The 23731-nt window shown below is 41.5% G+C and overlaps 1 protein-coding gene across 1 annotated transcript in view; it reads left to right on the top strand.

Moving 5' to 3' along the window:
- Window positions 1–14938, top strand: part of LOC127628731 (bone morphogenetic protein 7-like) — an 85956-nt gene extending 71018 nt beyond the window's left edge. The window contains exons 3-7 of the mRNA XM_052105569.1: window positions 1490–1638; window positions 4354–4557; window positions 6393–6469; window positions 13521–13631; window positions 13948–14938. Of these exons, the coding sequence (XP_051961529.1) occupies window positions 1490–1638; window positions 4354–4557; window positions 6393–6469; window positions 13521–13631; window positions 13948–14097 (691 nt within the window). The 3' untranslated portion in view covers window positions 14098–14938. The remainder of the gene's footprint in view (window positions 1–1489; window positions 1639–4353; window positions 4558–6392; window positions 6470–13520; window positions 13632–13947) is intronic.
- The last annotated feature ends 8793 nt before the right edge of the window (window positions 14939–23731 follow it).

The following is a 23731-nucleotide window of genomic DNA, read 5'->3' as shown; positions in this document are numbered from 1 at the left end:
AATCAGAAGGTCGCTGGTTTGATCCCCACAGCAACCACCATTGTGTCCTTGAGCAAGGCACTTAACTCCAGGTTGCTCCAGGGGACTTGTCCCTGTAATAAATGCACTGTAAGTCACTTTGGATAGAAGCATCTGCCAAATGCATAAATGTAAAATGTAAATTTTGCTTTAGATTAAAGATTGTAATGTTTTGATTCACCTTTGGATCATGGCTTAGAACACTTTATAAAGGACTTCATAAAATCCTTATCATAGTCATCAATGGGAAAAATATTTCTGGAACAAGACAGAAGAAAGTGGGTGGCCACTGGTGTGCTCTGTAACTGAGCTTATACTACATGAAGAACAAGTATACTTTCAGTTGAGCCTTGCAAGTTGACTCAGGTGTCTGGATCACAGCGGTGGAGTAAAACAGTACAGTCCCTGTAAAATATTCCAAAACATGATAATCTGCTGCATCCTCCACAACCTTGCATTCAGAACAACCTGCTCCCAAGATCTTCATAAATTTGATAGGTGTGTTTTGAGCCATTGCCTAACTTTCAGGCAATAATTATTCTAGTTAATTGGGTGCTAAAACAACACAGACAATGTGTGAAAATCAACAATACTTTCAACGTGAAAAATTCTTCTAAATTATCTTTTGTTTCAGGATCTCATCCTTCACAAGTCATTGAGTTTTTTATTTGATGATTTTTGCACCATTCTTTGCATTCAGAGAATTCATTCCTTATAGGTCTGGCCTCCATTGATTTCCATTTTTGTTTTGGTTGACTCCAACTGTTCCTGATTTTGCTCTCTGTTCTTTGTAACTTTTGGGTTGTATGAACTTCAATTCCTTGGTTGGATATGCATGTCAATTTAAATATCTGCCAGAGTTTTCACAAGACACATGCAGCATGTAGTGGACCAGTTACCTTTAAAGGCTTAGTCCCAGCGACACCAAAAGTATGCTGCTTATTGTCAAAGATGTATTTGTTAAGAGTGTTTAGTTGTCAAATCAGATCCTTGGGATACATTATAAATGACATGAGCATGATAACATCAACTGATTCTCATCAGCCATTAAAATGTATTTTGGAGAAAGAGGTGATCAAATGGCAGGGGAAGCATTGGTTTGGGTCTGCAGAGGGGAATGACACACTCCCACATCTTAAGTCTTGTCACATTTACAGATTCTAATCTAACACATTCTCTCCTATGCTGAATCCTATCCTATGAAATACTATCTTAGACCAGCATGACAATTCAGAGGGTTCCAAGCTGGTTTATTCAGATTAGTGCTGGGTTGGTGCCATAACCATGCTGTTCAACAACAAAACTGGAGAAGCTGGTTAAGCAGAATGGTCTTTCTGGAAAGGCTAGCTGATCAAGTCTGATGGGAACACCATAAGAGCATCTCAATCACCCCAACACATGCTTGTGTTCTAACATTATGGTCTTTCTAGCAGGGTCATATCCTCTCTCTGTATTCTTCTCTCTCCATCAGGGATTCAGATCTGTTCCTGTTGGACTCACGAGTGATCTGGGCAGCAGAAGAGGGTTGGTTGGTTTTTGGCATCACAGCCACTAGTAACCATTGGGTTCTGAACCCAGGCAGGAATCTGGGCCTCCAGCTTGCTCTGGAAAGTTTAGATGGTAAGTGGTCACACAAACAGACCAAATGCAATTTCTATGCTCTTGAATGGCACTGCAGAAAGGGGACTCATAGGGTTGTTCTAAACGAAAGTGAGCAACTGAATCCCTCCACGAAGGGCCATTAACAAAGAGTACATACTGTATGATGGTTACTTCAAAGAAGTAATTTTGCCTTTTTTAATAATGTGATCCTGGGTGATGCATCAGCAGTCAATTTAAGATCTTACCTGGAATTTCAGTCTCTTATGCTATCAAGGACTATCAACAGAATATATTCTTTACATATTTACATTTCTGGTTATTTCTATTGTTTTTAACAAACGCCACATAAAATACATTTGAATTGAAGAGTTCCTCCAGAATTAATGCAATTCAACCAATCTCTGGACTATTTGTTGTATCTTACTATTTTGTATAATTTCTGTAATTTTTCTGCATAAACCGTGAATCTTAGTTAATCAGATCACTTTTTTCCATGTTTAATTGTGGCAAAAAAAAAAAAATGCTTGAAAAGCTTGATGCAGAAAAGACCTCTCCAAATGCACAGCCATTCTATCATCTGTACATAAGTTTGCCAACTGTCCCGTATTAGGCGGGACATTCCATTTTGTCTGAAATACGACATCCTTCATGGGATGCCTAGTGTTCTGTATTGCAGTGCCTTGACGCTTAAGGGGCACCCTGTTGTGTTCACTTGTCTAAACCTTTGCGAGATCACAGACGGTGCGCATACTTCACAGCTAGCATTTAGTCTCAGTTGGAGTTGGGGTACACGAGGTCAGACTCTGACTTGAGTCCGAGCCAAGAATCCAATTTTATTGGACTTCGACTTGTCACGGACTTTGATGCATTTTTACTTGGACTTGACTCGGACTTGAGCCTTTCTGACTTGGGATTTTTTTCAGCGTCTGGCCGAGTCCATGGCATTTGTGATGCAATGAAAAACAAACAACCAAAAAAAAAATAATTATGTAACATAGGGTGACAATACGTTCCCTTTTCCCCAGACATGTCCTCTTTTTCAGACCTGAAAAAAGTGTCCGGCCAGGATTTCAAAATTGCCTCTAAATGTCTGGAATTTGGCTTTGTCTTCATATTTATGTGCTCTTTATAGTTAGTACTATCATACATATTGTTTATTTTATACTGCGCATCAGTTTTCACGTTTGTATGTTCTTACATTTGATTACTCTGGCTGAGAGCAGCAGCGTGAGCTCAAAGTACTTATTTAACTCTCTCGCCTGCACGCCGTGCTGTATGTGTGTGCGTGAAAGAGAGTGCCATTCGTCAGACATGCTCTGCCGCTCTCATCCAGAAATATCAATAACGTAAGTACACTTTAAAAAGTACGTTCCCCAACTCTGCAAATTATTAAATAGAACATATGTTTTATCAGACTTGCACTTTCTACGCAAAGTCATTTCTAACTGAAAATGTTGACTATATCGAGTCAAAATAAAATGTAATACTTATCAGGGACATTTAAACTAATATGACGGATGAAATATACCATGATGGAAATTGTACAACTCCATCACATATTTGTAGTTGTTCTGGGGTATTCCAGAAGGGGAAGAACTAGACAAATGTCTACACACAAACCTAGCCAACCACTAATGGAAGTAATGACTTATGTAATGAGAATCAAAGACCAATATTGGGAAGTTATTCCTGGAGCTGATTTGTCTTAATCTGGGTAAGTGGATTATGTGTAAGCAATGTGTACGAGGCAAACATTTATGCTTAGTCTAAAGATTCAACAAAAAGCACCATTAATGGTGTAGTTTAGTGTAAGATTACTCTTGGTCTTGGATTTTCATTAGACATAAAGAATAAGCATCAGAAAAACTAAAGTAGATAAGTCGGTGAGTTTCGTGAGGGGGGTCAACATACAGTAAGGCGTGTTCTTGCATTCAAAATCAGACAGAGTGCATGAAATGGAGCAGAACTATTTAAAAATACTCATGACGTTAGACACTTAAAAAAGATACAACTTCTCAGAAATGTTTTACCATGCAAACATAGACAACACACTGTAAGCACACTTATTAAAGCACTAACACTAAATAAAAAGAAAATATAAAACTATTCAACCTAGTCAGTTGTACAACTAGTTGATCATCATGACCTATCTCTACTAAATAATGCAGAATTGAATATATGTCTTTCGCTCACAGACTTGTTTATCACCAACAACTGCAGGAGTGTGTTTTGTACTGTAGCTATGTAAGTAGGTGTGTGTGTACAGGATGTTACAGTCTTTAACTGTTAAGATGAAAACAGATGCAATGTATTAAGTTGCTCACGGAAATCTGCAAGCTTGTCAAGACATGCTTGCGAAACACTTGCCCTGTCTCCGTAGGCAACTGACATCCCAGCTTTACCTCGGTGTGGAGACAGAGATAGCATTCCTTCCTCTTTGTCAAGAGCACGCACAATAAAGTTCTCCCAGACAATGCGTAGGTGAAAGGAGCCCAGAAATGCACAGAGAAAGAAACTCTAAGATTTGTACTTTCCAATAACAATATGTATTTATTTTATCTCAACTCTAAGTGAGAAAATCAAATAAATATCTTTGGAATTTAATTCTTGATTCTTTGTAATATAAATGTAAATGGACAATTTCTGTTGTCTTGTTTGACACATGTGGTCTGTGCTTTTTGTCTCAGTTCAAAGTTTATTTCCTGAAATCTCTGTCTCTGTTTCCCCCTGCAGGCCAGAGCGTGAATCCATGGGTGGCTGGGCTGGTGGGTCGAAGCGGCTCCCAGAGCAAACAACCCTTCATGGTGGCCTTCTTCAAAGCTACAGAGGTCCACATCCGCAGCATCCGCTCTGCACAGGGTGGCAACAAGCAGCGCAATCCCAACCGCTCGAAAACCGCCAAGGGCCAGGAGGCCCTGCGCGTAGCCAACATTGCAGGTGTGTGTGCATGTGTTTTAAATGTACTGGACACAGAAAAAGTGAAGGCAGGAGTAGTAAGGCAAATTTAAAGGAAGGAATAACAAAAGGGAAAGAAAGATCCCTCACAATAAAATACAGTGGTGGTACTGGGACTGTGATGTATCAAATGGTAATATCATGGCATTGTAATATATAACATGGTGTTGAATAATTTTTACATGGTATTAAAAGGTACTGGGGAGGTACTACCATGATACATGTTCTTCATGGTATTATCATGGTACCATGTCTAAAAAAAACATGGTCCTAGCATATTTTTATCCCCTTCGGTTAGTGATGTTTTCAAGCTATATTAAAAGGGTTATTCTGACATTAAAGGAATAGTTCAACCAAAAATTAAAATTCTCCCTCACCCTCATGCCATCCCAGATGTGTATGACTTTCTTTCTTCTGCAGATGAAGATTTTTAGAAGACTATTTCAGCTCTGTAGGTTCATACAATGCAAGTCAGTGGTGACTAGAACTTTGAAGCTCCAGAAAGCCCATAAAGGCAGTAGAAAAGTAACCGATAAGATTCCAGTGGTTTAATCCATGTCTTCTGAAGCAATCCAGTTGGTTTTGGGTGAGAACTCCTTTTTCATTGTACATCTTGCCATTGAAGTCTCTAGGCAAGATCATGATTTTAAGCTTAATTACTCTTCCTAGTGCTTCCGAGAAGTGCAATCAAGCTTGAAATCATGATTGCCAAGGAGACTGCTGTCAAGATGTGCAGTGAAAAAAAGTGTTATATTTTGGTCTGTTCGTACCTGTTCTTACAATGTTCTTACCCATAACCGATTGGATCGCTTCAGAAGAAAGAGCATTAAACCACTGTAGTCATGTGGATTGCTTTTATGCTGCATCTATGTGCTTTTTGGAGCTTCAAAGTTTTGGTCACCATTTACCTGCATTGTATGGACCTACAGAGCTGAAATATTCTTCTAAAAATCTTCATTTTGTGTTCTGAAGAAGAAAGAAAGTCATACACACCTGGGATGGCCTGAGGGTGAGTAAATGATGAGAGAATTTTCATTTTTGGGTGAATGATTTCTTTAAGGCAAGTATGTTTGTGTGTCCATGTGTTTTCTATTTCTGTCTAATTCTCTGCAGGATAATTTGCATAGAAATAGCATTACAGTTCTATTTGGATATTAAATTAACCTGCTTTAATGCAAAGCATTGGTATGAAGGGGACACTGGACAGCTTCTGTGGCCTATTTCTTATATTGTATCTTATATCGAATGTATGTTAATGAATCTGTAGTGTTCTAAATGAAGGGGTGCCTGCACACAGTTAGTAATTAGCATAAAACACACCCAAACCATCTACAAATAAAGGCTTTCCACCCATCTTTTCGTGAACAGTGATTCATCTCTCTCTCTGCAAGCCTAGACTGCACATGATTGGCTGTATTTTTAAGCAGAACTTAACTCAGATTGAGCAACAACATTTTTATACCTTCAAAATAAGTACAATTTATTGTAGGGTCACTTAGTTGTTCAAAATATTTTGGCTTTCACATTCCATGATTTTAATGCTTCAGGAGTCTGTGATCTTTGCATACATGTGGTTTCAGTTGATTCTAAATTCTGAATAAATTCAAGTGCAAAGACTTTTTGATGAATCAATATATTTTGGCTTGAAGATGCACACAGGTTTCAGACACGAATGTAGGTGTACTGTACGCGTGTGGTATATCTCTTCTGACCTAATAAGCAGAAACTTCTCTCTCTCTAATTTATCATGTAAAGTAAAGACCTATTAAATGTTTTATTGACATAAATAAATGTCTTCTTTCTTCCTCTCTTTGCAGAGAACAGCAGTGCTGATCAGAAGCAGGCCTGTAAGAAACACGAGTTGTATGTTAGTTTTCGGGACCTTGGATGGCAGGTGGGATATTCCTCTATTTTTGACCTTTTTCTCCATCTTAAAGACGCTGTCACATTTACCTTTGCGCAGTGAAATTCTGCTGGCGAAGAAGGCGTGGGTGGATGTTGCGCACATATGAAACTAGCAAAAAACGAATTGTCATGCAGCCTTTTTTTAATGTTGCACTTTATACTCTGGAAGTATGAAGTTAAAATGAAACTCGCCGCTAAACTGACATCCTTGTCTATTGTGAATATTCAGTGTAGCTCTGTGCAAGAGGCACCTCCTACACACAGGTCACTTCAAACCAAACAACTTCTTGTTGGTCAACATAGCAATTCATCTGTCAAATTTCACCGAACTCCATTCAAAATCCACCAGCAGAAGTCTATTGCGTGAAATACACGATTGTGTGGATTCTAATTGAAATTACTGTATTTCGCCCGCAAAATTTTCCAGAGCAAAGGTAAATGTGACTGCGCCTTTAGACCTACATGTATTCTTCTCATCCTTATTTTACTGCTTCTTCAGTCATTTAACCGATTTCCTTCATGTAAAGTACTATCCCCTTCAGGACAGAAACATACTCTATGCAAGATGTGAATGCTTGTCTATGACATTGCAAGTGTGTAATCTCATCATACATACATAAACTTGCATTAAAGGGATTGACACTGACAATGACAGTGACCGATGCAATACATTTGAGCAGATCACTTTGAAATGTGGTCACTACCATTGGGAGTGCAGACAAGATTCACAACCTGAGACAGTTGCATACTGCGTTTAAATAGTAATGCCCAACAGCACAGAGACCTTCAGTGCTAAATAAAGCCAAAATGAACACTCTTTTACTGTAAAACAAACATCAGTACCTAAGGGGGTTATAGAGTACCATCAAATGTCTGCGCCAGCAGACCATGTGTTTTTATCCAGAAAGCTAGCTATAAACTTGCCAACAGTTTAAGTAATTGAAACTAACTAACTTAACAAGATTCTCTTCAAAAAGTTGCCCCATCATGATAGTAGATAATCTCTAATGAAAACTGACTGTAGAAGAACACAGTTTACTCTAATGCTTGCCAAAGTGCCCCTTGTGGCATTGCTGAGAATTGCGCTCTGACACATTTCTGAACTGCACATGAAAATCTAGCTAATATCCTAGTTTCTAATCGGCTTCTAATCGTAGCTGGTTTTACATTGTTTCTTGCTGATCATTTATGGTCATTAGCTGCTCTAGATGGATGATCAGATGGACTACTGGCTACTTTGCTGAAAGAACCAGCTAAAACCAGCCTTAGCTGCTTGGCTGATTTTAGCTAGTCACCCAGCCTGGGCTGCATTTCCCAAAAGCATTGTAAGCCTTAGTAGATCATAGAAACCATTAGTGCTAATGGTCTCTACGATCATCTTAAGCTTTCAATGCTTTTGGGAAATGCAGCCCAGGTCAGTTGATTTTAGAGGGGTCTGGGGCACTGCAGGTTGGGGGATCAGCTAGCCTCCTACTAAAACCAGCTGAGCACCAGATTGGGCAGTTTGGGAGACCATTTTAAACCAGCCATGGCCAGCTAACAACAGCTACAACAAGCCATGTTTATGCTGGTTAGGGTTGGCAGACCATTTAATACCCAAAACGTCTCGAGTTACATGTGTAACCCTTGTTCCCTGAAAAAAGCAGAACGAGATGCGGGGGGAACTCTGTTCAACTCTAGCTGTGAACAGAGCTGAAATAGTGTGTGTAACACGTCAATGAACATTGACCGGAATTTATAGCCTCGGCTGATGTAATCATTAGATGCACCTGCGGCCAGGCTATAAATGGATACGTCACCAGGTGTCATCAGATACTTCTTTTTGAAGAGCAGTCCTGGGACGTCCCAGTGCGGCAAAGCAGCGTAGCATCTCGTTCCGCTTTTTTCAGGGAACAAGGGTTACACATGTAACCCGAGACGTTCCCTTTACAAAAAGCTTCACTACGATGCTGCACTGCTAAGCGCTACGGGGAACGCAATACCCACGCCGCCGCACTTGGGGCTGTCCGGACCCCTACGGTTGTGCAGTGTACTCACAAAACCGCGAGAGGTCTCAGACATGAGCTTGAGATGGCGACTCAAGGGCATAAGAGCCCGGAGTAGCATAAACATCTAAACCATTCTAATTTGATGAATGTGTGCGAAGAGAACCCTATCGCAACACAAACTTGTCATAAAAACTGATGAATGTGAGCGGAGAGGACCAGCCTGCCGCATCAAAAACTTGTTCAGGCAAGAGCTGAGACGTCGACTCAAGGGCATAAGAGCCCGGAGTAGCAAAGCATCTAACCCATAAAGTTCGATGAATGTGTGCGAAGAGAACCCTATCGCAACACAAACTTGTCATAAAAACTGATGAATGTGAGCGGAGAGGATCAGCCTGTCGCATCACAAACTTGTTTAGGCATGGGCTGAGATGTCGACTCAAGGACATAAGAGTCCGGAGTAGCAAAGCATCTAACCCATAAAGTTCGATGAATGTGTGCGAAGAGAACCCTATCGCAACACAAACTTGTCATAAAAACTGATGAATGTGAGCGGAGAGGACCAGCCTGCCGCATCACAAACTTGTTCAGGTATGAGCTGAGATGTCAACTCAAGGGCATAAGAGCCCGGAGTGGCAAAACATCCAAACTATAAAAATCTAATGAATGTGTGCGGAGAGGACAACCTGCCGCATCACAAACTTGCAGCAGAGGGAGACCTCTAGACAAGGTTTTAGAGGAGGAGAGCCCTCTGGTAGAGTGCGCCCTAAAACCTACTGGCGAAGCTTGACCACGTGCCTCGTAGGCCCGGGCAATAATGAGGATGCCTCTTTGAGGGCACCCCGCCCACCAAGCCTTGGCAAACCGCAGTGGCCACATAGAACCTGGCAGTGGCGAGGCAAGTGCCCGCTGACAGTTCTTTCTACAGAAAATCCAGAACTGAAGCAAACTGGCAGTAAGCTGGTTCTGTAATAAGAACTTTAGTAGAAGGAAACGCATGCAGGCGCATTTGTGCTATGTATGCGTTACTATGATCAGCCCCTCCCGAGGCGACTCGGGGAGAAGTAGAGGAGACATTGCGCTATCAACAGAGGCGAAGAGGTCCTCTTCTGCCCTGTAAAATCTACCCAGATCAGTTCCAAGTGGAGGGAGCCCTAGCACTTGAAATGGTCTCGATAATCTCAAGAGAAAACCCTGTGAACCTCATTTGGTACCCTTAGGGGCCAGACATGAAAGGTTTCACAATTCGGGCCAAGGATGAGAAAGTCCTCCCTGTTCGGAATCGGCCAAGGCGAGCCATCAAGGAGAGGAATTAGCTCCGAGAAACATATCCTGTTCGGCCAGCGCAGCGCCATTAATTGGAGGCAAGACCCTTGCTGGTGAACTCTGGGCAACTACTACCTTAGGATGGAGTTCTTAACTCCCCCGTTGGTATTTTCTGTCTGGACCGTAAATCTGACGTGTCAGAAATACAGCTGACAAGAACGTGGGTCTCCTTGATGATTTCAAAGAGGCTACCGCTGTATTGTCCACCCGCACCAAGACATGGCAGCCTCAGGAGGAGGTATTTCAGGGCCAGAAATACAGCCATCAACCCGAGACAGTGACTGTGACAACCGAGCTGACGACCACTTAAGGCCGCTACCCCGTCCGTCAGGGAGGCATCTGTCGTTAGCAGTCTGCGACAACAAGATGCACCTAGAGTGGGACCCAAGGCAGAAAACCGGGGTCTGAACCACATAGAAAGGGAACGAAGCCTGAGGCGCGTAACCCTTTTTAGCCTAGGGGTTTTGGCCCTTGGAAGAAATCCCCTGGCTTTTGGCCACAACAAAAACAGTCTCATGAGCAGAAGGTCCAGATGGATCACCGTGGATGCGGTCGCCCTGAGACCTGGAAATCGTTGATACTGATAACAGTGCAACCTTGACCTAGCCTGACTTTGCTCAGGGTGATCTGAATTGACTCAATCCTAGCGGGAGACAGTTGTGCCCGCATTGTGATTGAACTCCATACGATGCCCCGATAGACAGTGTTCTGAGTGGGAGAGAGGACGCTTTTCTTGGCGTTGAGCCTCAACCCCAGAGAAACAGATGAGCTAAGACGATGTCCCTGTGCTGAACAGCCAGTTCCTGGAACTGCGCTACGATCAGCCAGTCGTCTACATAATTCAGAATGCAGATGCTCCGGAGTCGCAAGGAGCCAGCGCTACATCATGCATTGTGAATGTGCGGGTAAAAAGGGCTAGGCTGAGTGAAAGAACCTGACCCTGGAAGACTTCGCCCCCGGAAGTGAACCTCAGGAACTTTCCATGTTGTGGCAGAACTTCTAAATGAAGTATAGAAGTGCATCATAAGATTGATGGTGACCAGCCAAACGAGTTGTAGGGCTTGAGACACGACCATCTTGACAGGCATCATCTTGGACTTGAACACCCACGGGTAGTTCAAGCTTTAAGATCTAAGCCAGACGCCACCCCTCACCCTCCATGGGAAACAGGAAGTATTTAGTGTAATAACCTAACTCTCTCTCAGGAAGGGGAACACATACCATGGCCCCTTTAACCAGGAGATTGAGTTTTTTTGTTTTTACATAAAAAGAAATCCGGTTCACGGTAGTGAGAACACCGCTGAAACACGGAAAAGCGGGCGAGTGAATTAAATCCTGACGCTCTTATAAGACCCACAGAAAAGAATATATCTGGCAGAAGTTTCCACGCTGCCAGGATCTCTGAGATGGGTATTATATTTTAACACTTCCTGTTGAGGGGTTAGTCGAGTGTTTCGCGCCCTGAATAAAATGCAGGAACAGCTAAAACATCCAATTTTAACGGAAGCCTCTGCAACCCGAAACACCAAGAGGTGGCGGGAATGGAGGGGCTTCGAGGGGGTACCGGGAGGGGTGAAGTGAAGCACGTGCCCTGTCCCGAGGGAGCTACCCCTAATCTAGGCGCAAGACCGTCAGGGTTTTCTCTTACTAGAATTTATAGTCCTGAGGTCTTGCTTCGGGGGCCGGCGAGGGCGGCGAGACTGTCCCCAATCCCTGGGAGGAGGAGCACGACTCACCACGATTTGCTTTTGAGCCTCCCTTCAGTCAGGACCGAGGCGGGTCTGAGGCTTGCTCGTCAAGCGCAGAACCCACACTCAGTTCGTCCAGGAGGTCAGCCTGGTACGCCTGTAAAACAGCATAGTGTGCAGAGCAGCACCAGCCTGACCTGCTGCTTGATAAGGTTGTCCTACAAGGCTTTGAGGGGAGAGAGGGCTTCTTAAGTGACGATGCCGAGCCCGGCAAGAGTTATCCCGCAAGCGTCTCTTCGACCGGCGGCATCACTGAATACTCCCGCCTCAGCACCCACGATAGTCGAATATAATGATGTCGAGGGTATGTGAACATGGGAATATATATATTTATATTTTTGTATATATATTTTTTTATTTTTTTAGGGGTTCTCCATGAGTGAAAAAGCTCTTCATGGAGGTTATCAAAGAAGGGAAGGGACCCATGAGGTGTTCCCTTTCTTAGACTGGAAGATAAAATCTGTCCCCTAATTTGGAGTGTTTGGGGGTCTCTTTTTCACGTGGCCAGTCCAATCTGGCAACCGCACGTGTAACAACATCGAGCAATTCCTCCGTAGATTTTCTATCGCGGATGGAAAGCTCGAAGGCGGGAAGAGAATCGCGATCCACCTCATGATCCGAAGAAGCGTCGGAACGCGCTTCAAGATCATGTGAAGGACCAGCTGGGTTTGGGGAGAAAGTGAGAGAAAGGGAACAACCCGTCTCTTGCTCCTCAGCCAAATCCATGCAAGAGCCCCACGAACAATCTTTTTTTTTTTCGTGAGTGCTGACTCCTGGAAGCAAGCGAGGCAAGCACGACGCACTCTGCCTGTTAAAGCAAATCGCAGTGCTCGCACCCGCCCTGCTGCAACGCGAGAGCAGCGTGCTCTTATCGCCCAAACAAACGGAGCAAAAACTGATGCGTGTCGTCTTCAGCTATAGAGCGAGAAGAGGGGAACACGCACCGTCTGTGGCTTTCAGTCATTCTCTCTTTTTTTCTTTCTTTTTTAGAAAAAAAAAAAAATACTTATATATATATATATATATATATAACATTTTCTAAACAGAAGAGAAAAGAGAACAACGTTCACTGCACACTGCCTAACTGATTCTAACTCCTAACAGAGGAAAGAAAGTTTTGACAGGGTTTGTGAAACACACAGAAACAGAATCGCTCTGAAAAAAAGAGTTTCTGATGACACCTGGTGACGTATCCATTTATAGCCTGGCCGCAGGTGCATCTAATGATTACATCAGCCGAGGCTATAAATTCCGGTCAATGTTCATTGACGTGTTACACACACTATTTCAGCTCGGTTCACAGCTAGAGTTGTTCCCCATAGCGCTTAGCAGCGCAGCATTGTAGTAAAGCTTTTTGTAAAGGGAACAAACCAGATACCATGCATAAAAAGCCATCTAATATTGCATGGTTTGTCTAGCAGGGTTCTTTTCCCTCTTCCACTCTTTCTCCTTCTCTCACAGTTTTCCAATCTATCTCTCATTGTGTTTATGGCTAAAACTATTTCATGACGCTTTGTAGATCAAGCTTCATCCAAATGGGTTGTTCAGTCCATTAGGCTGCATTACATCAGAGACAAGCGACAGCAGAGATAGCAGAGCCTAGTTTCTGTTTGCACACCAATAGACTTGCCACCTGCAGTCTATCTGTCTCTCCTACTGGATCACAGCACATAAACACTCACTCAGAACAGCTGGCCAGAACTCAGATATTCTGGTTTATATTCCCGCCAAATTCCCTTTTGAATCATAACATTTTACACATTCTTTAACACAAGTGTGGAATAGGATTACGGTTTATTGTGATCTTTTTGTTCATGATCTAAGTGACGTGAGATAGGTCAGACGTGCAAAATGCATCATGAAAATGAAGACCATTTGGTTGGGAATGATCTAGCTCAGGGGTTTTGACTAAACATTAACGTTGATTTACAGCTGGGGTGTTGTGACAAGCTAACAGATTTGTGCATTTTCCATCTTTCAGGATTGGATTATAGCTCCTGAGGGTTACGCTGCATATTACTGTATGGGAGAATGCGCATTTCCTCTCAATTCGTATATGAACGCCACAAACCATGCCATTGTACAGACGCTGGTAAGTCTGTCACCACTTATGGAATTAATACTTGATATGTATAGATCTAACCAGGGTCAAAACATTTTTGCCACACCTGCTAATGGTCGGAGAATTGAGAAAATTGAATGGGCAGAACATTTGTTATATTGCAAAATGTACATTATCGGCAAAAATACTTTTTTAATATTGGGAGTGCGGGGATGGGCAACTTTATATTTTGAGTTACTTTTAAAAATTGTGTAATTCTTATCCTCCTTGCCCTTGTTTGTCGTTTTGTCTTTGTGTAAATTACTAAAAATAAAAGTAAAAACCTGTGCCTTTGCATTTTCCTCAGGTTCACTTCATCAACCCAGAGACGGTTCCAAAACCATGCTGCGCTCCTACACAACTCCACGCCATCTCCGTCCTATATTTTGATGACAGCTCGAATGTCATATTGAAGAAATATCGCAACATGGTGGTCAGAGCGTGTGGCTGCCACTAGAGTCCTGTGATATACACACACTCACTCATACACACATTCATTCTCAGTCTCTCACACCGTGTCCTAATCATACGTGATGTCATAATATGACAAGCGATAAAATATATATTTTTCAATGTTAATCTGAGTTCTTAACCAGCCATCTATGTGAAAAGTGACAATTGACTGGACATTTTGTTGATTTCTTGGTTTCTATTTCTGCTGTATTGCAGCTGTTAGCCCCACCCATTGTTATATCTCATTGGTCCAAAAGCCTGCTCCACACACTATTCAATGAAATTATAATTTATTAAATATCAAATATGTCCTGATTGGCTCCAATTGTAATGCATCGCACAGCAGTTTCCTATTCAGACAAATTGCTTGACAATCCCATTATGTCAAACACACACATATGGAAAAACAGCAACACATAAAACATACAGTCACATTTGACTGCTCCTTATTAACATACAAAAAGGAGCACTCAAAAGTCCTTTTAAACCTCTACATATGTAAATCTCAGGCAATTGGCCAATCCCAGGATCTTTTTATCATTGACAATTGGTATTGGCTCTTTGGAATGTGCAAAATGGTCTTATGAGCACAACCATTAATATTTTGAATATGGAAAAACGTGTGAAATTATGTCCAAATATTATGTCTACCTTCTCTCTCTTAGAGACACAAATATGTGTATCCACACATATACATGCTCACATGTACACACTTCTATATACTTGTGCTTTCTACTGTGTAAATAGTTTTTCAATGAAAGAAACAGAAATGTGTATTTATTTTCCATGTCTTCCTTTTTGGAGTAAAAAAAAACAAACAAACAAACCAAAAACATTTCTTTTGGTCTATTTTTTTAATGTGTGTATTTCATGCTTTCTGTTTCACACTAATAAAATAAATAAAAAATTATATATATTTACATTTACATTTATTCATTTGGCAGACGCTTTTATCCAAAGCGACTTACAAAAGAGGAAAAAATAAGCGAATCATCTTAGGGAGACAGTGGTACGAAAAATGCCATACTACAAAGTTTCACTATCATCAGAATAGTATTCAAAACAGATTTAAGAGCAACAAGAATTGTAAATACTTTTTATTTTTTTTAGTGACTGGTTAAGTGCTTTTGGAAAAGATGTGTTTTTAGCCATTTTTTAAAGATAGAGAGTGAGTCAGCTTCACGAACTGAGTTGGGAAGGTCATTCCACCAACGTGGTATGATGAAACTGAAAGTCCGGGAAAGTGTTTTGGTGCCTCTTTGTTTTGGTACGACAAGGCGACGTTCCTTAGCTGACCGCAGGCTTCTGGTGGGAACGTAGCTCTGCATAAATGTTTTTAGGTATGCTGGAGTAGACCCAGTGACTGTTTTGTATGCCAGCATCAGGGCCTTGAATTTAGTACGTGCATGAACCGGCAGCCAGTGGAGAGAAACAAAGAGTGGTGTAACATGTTCTCTCTTAGGTTCATTAAAGACCAGATGTGCTGCTGCATTCTGGATCATTTGGAGAGGTCTAATAGCACATGCAGGAAGGCCTGCAATGAGAGCGTTACAGTAGTCCAGTCTAGTTATGACAAGTGACTGAACAAGCAGTAGTGTGGCATGTACAGAGAGGAAAGGTCTTATCTTCCTGATATTGTAGAGTGTAAATCTACATGATCTTGCAGTCTTTGAGATGTGGTCTGTGAAATTTAGCTCATCATCAATGGTTACCCCTATATTTCTGACCGTTTTGGAAGGTGAAACTGTAGTTGGACTCAGCTGCACGGTGATGTTGTGTTCAACAGCAGGGTTGGCTGGAAAGACAAGGAGTTCGGTCTTGGCTGGGTTGAGTTGCAGGTGGTGTTCCGTTATCCAGGCTGATATGTCTGCCAGACAGGAAGCGATTCGATCTGTCACTGTGGTGTCGTTGTGCTGGAAAGACAAGTAGAGTTGTGTGTCATCAGCGTAGCAGTGGTAAGAGAAACATGTGACTGGATGATGGGTAATAATGACGTTGTGTATATGGAGAAGAGAAGTAGCCCAAGCACTGATCCCTGAGGTACCCCAGTAAGTAAATGATGTGGCTTGGATACCTCCCCTCTCCAGGCTACCTCAAAAGGACCTTTCTGAGAGGTAGGAGTTGAACCAGCCAAGCACAGTTCCGGTGATGCCCAGTTTAGAGAGGGTAGAGAGTAGGATCTGATGGTTGACTGTGTAAAAGGCAGCAGAAAGGTCCAGCAGAATCAGAACGGATGATCTGGATTCAGCTTTCGCCTGTCTCATCGACTCCGTAACAGACAGCAGGGCAGTCTCAGTGGAGTGTCCACTTTTGAAGCCTGACTGATTGTCATCCAGCAGCTTGTTCTGTGAGAGATAGGCAGAGATCTGATTGAAAACTGCCCTTTCAAGCGTTTTTGCCATGAATGGGATGAGAGAGACTGGTCTGTAGTGGTCCACCAGGTTTTTTCAGTAGTTGGGATACACGAGCCTGCTTAAATGTAGTGGGAAAAGTGCCTGCAAGAAGAGATGTGTTAATTATGTGTGTAAGTGCAGGTAGGATGGATGGAGAAATGGCCTGGAGAAGGTGTGATGGAATGGGGTCGAGGGAACAGGTGGTGGGGTGGTTGGAGAGGAGGAGTTTAGAGACCTCAGTGTCAGTTAAAGGAGAGTTGCATACAGGAGGTGGGTGTTTGACAGGGTGTGGTGCTGTGAAAGTATTGCTGATATAAAATTATCCTAAAATTCCTAAATATCCTAAACGAGAGTAAAGGTAAATAAATTTTTTTTATTAAAAGTGGAAATTAAGTGGAAACAGATTTCAACAAAGCAACAGTAAAAAATTTTAATTTGTTCATAAATTGTGAAAATCCATTTTATATTTAACAAGACAATAATGTATATGTATTACAGACATAGATAAAATATTGTTAAAGTAGTAATATATATATATAAAACATTGTAATATCTATCGTTAAAATAATGTATTAATATAATATAATATAAAAATTGTTATTAAAAGTGTCACCTAAAAATTTATTGTGAAATAGTTAAAATTATGTTATATATTATTATAGTATATATTATAATATCATATTATATGTTTTAATTTACAATGATAATAATGCAAAATAATATAATTTAATTTCTTTTTATTTTTGGTCTATTTTTTATGCTTGTATTTTATGCATCCTGCTTCACATTTATTTATCGTGACCAACCAATCGCAATGTTGGATTTGAGACACGACCGTCTTGGCGGTTAGAATCTTGAACTTGAATGCCCTCTGAGCGATTCAAGCCTCGAAGGTCTAAAATCGGACCCAACCCTCCATCCTTCTTGGGAACCAGGAAGTATCACTGTAGTAACCTGACTCTCTCTCTCTGGAAGGGGAACATGTTCTATGGCCCCTTTGACCAAGAGATTTGCAGTTCTTCCCACAGTAGATATGCTTGTTCCGGTTTCAAGGTAGTGGGAACCATGCTCTACTGTTTAATTCTCTACTGTTCTTAGGGCCCTCATAGAAACACCTGGCAGTAGTTTCCACACTGCCAGGTTCTCTGAGATGGGTTTTTGCCCGTTTTGTATTTATTTTTTTCTGACACTTCCTATTGAGGGGATGTCGAGTGTCCCGCGTCCTGGAAGAAGCAACGGAACACCCAACATTTAGCTGGAAACAACAAACTCCCGAAACGCCAGAGGCGGCGGGAATGGAGCAGTTTTGTGGGGGTATCGGGAGAGTATAGATGGATGTTTCACATGATCCATCCCAAGGGGGGCTACCACCACGGCTGGACGCAAGACCGTAATGGCTTTCTCTTCTTGGAGATGACAGTCCTGAAGTCTTGCTTTGGGGGCTGCTGAAGGCGACGAGCCGGTCCCCAGTCTCTGCGAGGGGGGAACGCGATTCGCCATGCTCTGTTTTTGAGCTTCCCTTCTAGAAGGACTGGGGCGGGGCAGGGTGACCGGCGGCCCCTCCCCTTGAGTGTGGCGAGGGAGGAATTGCCCAAAGGCTTCCTCATGGCTTTTCGCCTCATGGAACCTGGTAATATGCGTCACCAAATTGGCCAGAAGGCGAAACCGGGGCATCAAGGGGGAACAATTTGTCCCTGTCTTTGATGCCCGAAAGTTTTAGCCATAAATGTCTTTCTGTGCTGACCAAAGCAGCCATAGACCGGCCAATGGTGCGAGCCATCAGTTTGGTCGTCCGGAGAGACAGATCTGTGGTACGACGAAGCTCGGCGAAAGCCGAGCTAGGGCTAGGCCGAATGGAAGAACCCAATACTGGAAGGCTTCTCTCCTGAAAGTGAACCTCAGGAACTTCCTGTGCTGTGGCGGAATTTCTATATGAAGATATGCATCCATGAGATCGATGGTGACCAGCCAAACGTGATGTTGGGCTTGTGACATGATCGTCTTGATAGTTAGCATCTTGGACTTGAACACCCTGACTGGGCAGTTCAAGCCTTGAAGACCTAAGGTCGGACGCAACACCCCACTCTTCTTGGGAACCAGGAAGTATTCGCTGTAATAACCTGACTCTTTCTTTGGAAGGGGAACATGTTCTATGGCTCCTTAGACCAAGAGATTTCGCAGTTCTTTCCACAGTAGAAATGCCTGGTCTGGTTTACGGTAGTGGGCGAGCAAATTGAATTCTGTAACCATTCTGTACTGTTCTTAGGACCCACATAGAAATACCTGCCAGAAGTTCCCACGCTGCCAGGTTCTCTGAGATGGGTATTCATTTTGACACTTCCTGTTGAGGGGATGTTGAGTGTTCTGTGTCCTGGACTAAGGCAGGAAGCAACGGTACACCGAACTTTTCGTTGGAAGCCTCTAAACTCCCAAAACACCAGAGGTGGCGGGAATGGAGAGGTTTCGTGAAGGTACCGGGAGGGCCAAAGTGGATGATACACGCGCCCCATCCCGAGGGGGGCTACCCCCACAAAAAACCATCAGGGTTTTTCCCTTTTAAAAATAACTTCCCTGAGGTCTTGCTTTGGGGGCTGCTGAGGGCGATGAACCGGAACCCAGTCATTACGAGGGGGAGCATGGTTCGCCACGCTTTGTTTTTGAGCCTCCTGTCTAGACGGACTGGGGCGGGGCTGGGTGGCCGACGGCCCCTCCCCCCGAGTGTGGCGAGGAAGGAATTGCCCTAAGGCTTCCTCATGACTTTTTTTGCCTCCTGGAACCTGGTGATAACTATATTCATAACGTCACCAAATAAACTAGAAGGCGAAACCAGGGCATCGGGAAGGAAAGTTTTTGTCCTTGTCTCTGATGCCTGATAGGTTAAGCCATATGTGTCTCTCCGTGCCGTAAGTATGTCATGCTTTTATGAATCAAACATTACTCATGTGCTAATCAATCGCAATGTAGCTACATTGTCTGGTGAAGTTACTGTGACATGTTTAATATGTATGACTTCAGATGTTTAATTCTTGTAATTGTTATATTGCATATTTAAGCATATTATTTTTACATTTAATAAAATTGCTTTGAGTGTAGTGTCAGAAAACCGATTTAAGTGTAAAATTCATTCAAATATGTACAAAAAGTGTTGTTTATCTTCAGCAAATCAAGTGAAAAAGTGAAAGACACACTATTAGCATAACATAATTGTATTTTATTTATATATATTCTCCAACATTCTTTTGAATGTCCATGTACTAAAATAAAATATTTGATGCCATGAGTGTACCTTCATTTACTATTACTATTATTTTGAACGGCCATGGAAAATGAAGCAATTTAATAACAATTTTACCTGTGCAAGCCTCTTATATTCGGCCAATTGGTGTTTCGAGAAGGCGGGACTTACATAGGGGGATTAAAGCAATGCAAATAGGCGTACACACACAATTAAGTATTATACCAGATTCACATCATAATGCAACTAAAGCCGAATCCCGGACATTTTCGCATATTAAGAAATCCTGGCCGGACGCTTTTTTAAGGTCCGAAAAAGAGTACATGTCCGGGAAAAAGAGAACGTAAGTCACCCTATATAACATGATATAATCATGAAAATAGCACGTTATGACTCCAGTCATGATCACACACTAAGGCAATGTCCAGGTAAACTCAAATTGGGAGATTCATCCACCAGAAGAGCAGTGACAGAACATGTGGCAGTATGGAGAATTCGTACTAGCCCTTTAAAATTTCCATGAACAACTGGAAATCAATTAGACGGAAATTGAGGGAAATTATATAAAATGGGGGAAAAAGCAGGTAAATCGTGAGGGGAACTCATGTTGCGGGATTTTCGTAGTGACCAGGGGTTGGTGGTATGCACTTTTGACCACCAGATGCAATGCGCTTGAGACACAAAGGCGAGCGTAATGTCTATATTCATCTAATCACATTTTGAAATCCTCTAGCCTCAACTCCAAACCCAAGGCTCTCACAGTTTTCTCCCTGCCATTACTAGTCAGTTGTTTGTTACACACACTAACTTTTCTCCTATATAATATATATATATATATATATATATATATATATATATAATAATTTTATTTATTTTCTTGCGTTTCATATGTCATTTTGTGTGAGGAGAGAAACTAACTCTTGAATCTGCTGTTGTGAATTCCAAGGTGGTGAACTGATCCACACAAAAAGGCAGTCTTTCTCAACATCTACATTTCTTTATGTATTTATTTTTGTTGTGGTGTTTTTTTTTTTTCTTGTTATACAATAGCAAAATGTTGAGAGATTGAGAGATTTAAGTTAATTGTCAATATAGTTGTGTACTACTGTACTATTTCTGTTGTTAATTTATTGAACAAATACCTTTACACAAATTAAAGTGCTGTTGAATTAAAACAATTTTTTAGTTTTATTATTAATTTGTGTTTATTTCCCCTCTATGTATTCATGGTTTTTGAGCTGTTCTGGGATAATTTTTTTTTTACAGACTTTGACCTGTCTGGCGCACAAATGATTTAATTCAGTTGTTTATTAATTAAATGATTGATTAAAAAGAATCCGTTGGCCAGACACCATTACAGAAGGTCCTTGGGACAAGTTCCAACTGTGAACTCTGATTTCTATGTGGGAATTTGTTGTTCTTGATTTAAACCAAACACTTTAACTGGACGTGAACACATGAATAGGCTATTTGTTGTTCTTGACTTGAACCTGGAATTGTAGAAAAAAAGTGACCCCACTTGAACTTGAATATTTGAGTTTGTGATTATTTGATGACTGAAAGTATTTGAGAAGTTTGTTGAACTTTTGTACTTGGATCTCTTAACCCTTATGAATTTGTAATTTTTTATGTATTTTTTTTTATTTTGTGGGCTTAACATTTTGAATGTGATTTACACCCAAACCTTTGCTTTTGATTTATGTTCAACTGAAAAAAAAAAAAAAAAGAAAGATTGTAGCCAGGTTTATTTTATTTTGGAATGCGTTCATTATATCTGTGTATTGAAATCGTGAAAACAATATATATTGTATGTGAACATTTTAAACTGAATTTATGGATATTTTACACAACATTTGGGCACATTACATCCACAAACACATATAATATTGAACATGGCCACTTACCCCCAATCCCCACAATCAACAGTTGTGGAAACAGAAGTACCTGATGAAGGCTCCACACCTGTTCTTCATGAAGTTTCCATTTCGCATCCCTATTTTTCTTCATGCCCCTACCCTGTCAACCAACTAATTCCCCTCATAAGGAACGTTTGAAGCCAGGGTTTCTTCCTCTTCCATCCCACACAAAGATCTTAATGGAAAACATTCAACTTCTCTTTAAATCGGAGCTGAGTCAACTCATGACTGAACCTATGGATTACCAATGAGCTTAAGAAATTTAAGGCGACTTTGGTGTCAGAGATGTGTTTCAGGGTCAAGCAGCTACAGTTTCAACAGGACATCACAGTGACTCTATTGAACTATCTACAGCACTTTCATCAGCACCCACCTAAAAATACCTACACACAATTTCAAAATGTACACCCACCCAGCCATCAGCCCACATACAACCAGCATGAATAGTTCAAGCATTGGCCTCTCCCTCTTAAGTTCCATTCCTCCTCCTAAACCTGAAGTGAAATCCATCAGGGAAGATTACCTACCTTCTGACACCCAACTGCTACATAAAATCCACGAGAATAATGTTCAGATAGATGTCATTCAACCAGGTCGAACAAAGGTTCACCATCGGATGCACATCCCCAACACTACCATGCCATCCCAATGAATGGGCATGTAAGAGTCTACCAAACCTACAAGCATCTCAGAGAGATAGCATTCTGGCCAGTAATGTGGACAGACGTTAGGATTTTCAAGAGGTATTTGAAGTGTCAAGCTGAGAAAATACAACTTAAATGCCACCCATTCTCAAGAACAATACTCCGCAAGGCTGAAATCGGCTTCAAAAATTAGGAGTGGAGAAAAGGAAAGAATTCCTGGTCACACAGCCTACAACCCCAGGTGAGAGATCTTCACTATTCATCACCAACCACAGGTTGTCTTCTCAAGGCGGTAAGAGTGTGGCACAGTGAAAATGTGCCCTGTCACTTTAAGGATCCGCCACCAATCCCCTACCTGAGATTATATAAAATGGCCGCTTGTTAAGGTGTGACCGGTGTAGTGGGACAAATTTGTGTGTAGAGTTGGCGAAAGGAGCGAATTTGCCATTGTGTTATACACTATACACACATACACAATGTTTAATTTAATTGATTGTTTGCTTTGATTATTTAATCTACATTTTTAATTATTTTTTAAAATAAATATTGTATAGTATTTGTCATTGGCACTTGTTTTATCTCTGTATTTTTGCTATGACTGACGGCTTTAAAAGAGCTATCCGAGGTTGCATTCTTTTTGACAAAGGTCTATCTATTCTGGCACCCTCAAATTTATTCATAAAGGGAAAAAAGGTGTTTCAATGTATTTATTTGTTAGTAAATTTTGTTCTTTGAATGGTATGAAGCTGGGGGGGCATCCTTGTAATCTTGTTATTTTGTGTTAGAAAGAAGGGCTTAAAATTGTTTAAAGTCTTAACTCTTAAAGTTGACCTTGTACAAATGTCACTACCACACTGGACTCCCCCTCTCACTCCACACTTCACTCTCCGGACTTCTAATAATTTTCACCTGATCCCAATCCACCACTCAATCACATTAACCCTATACATACTCACCACACCACTCCACCCTTGTCTAGTCTCACCAAGGAACACTCAGACTTACCTGCTCTTTCAAAAAATTCTACTTGCGTGAAGCTCCAGTCGATTCCTCAGTATTCCTTGTCTCAGTGATCCCAAGGACTCATCTTATTCCTCTGACTTCCTAGATTGGCACCCCTTCTGCAAACTCCCTGGAAACATGAACTTTGTTATTTTGAAGTTAAGTTACCAATCTCTCCAATAACATTTGACTTGCCTAAAGCTCTTCTTCAATAAAAGCTCCCGCTTTTGGGTTCAACCCTTCGTCTGTGTCTGTGTTGTGTCATGTCGTGACAACAAACTGCTGAAGTTGAACTCTGAATGGATAATTGGGAGTTGTTATCTTCCAGGTATCAAGGTATTATCTTCCTGTTGATATCCTTGGTAATAATTATTCCAATATTTGACTTTTTTAACTATTATTCTAAATAATGATCCTCCCTCTCTCCCTCTCTCTCTCCCTCTCTCGA

Source organism: Xyrauchen texanus, chromosome 35 (assembly GCF_025860055.1).
Source record: "Xyrauchen texanus isolate HMW12.3.18 chromosome 35, RBS_HiC_50CHRs, whole genome shotgun sequence".
NCBI classification, from domain to species: domain Eukaryota; kingdom Metazoa; phylum Chordata; class Actinopteri; order Cypriniformes; family Catostomidae; genus Xyrauchen; species Xyrauchen texanus.
Note: the sequence above shows the minus strand (reverse complement) of the source record. Positions and strands in the feature narration are given on the sequence as shown.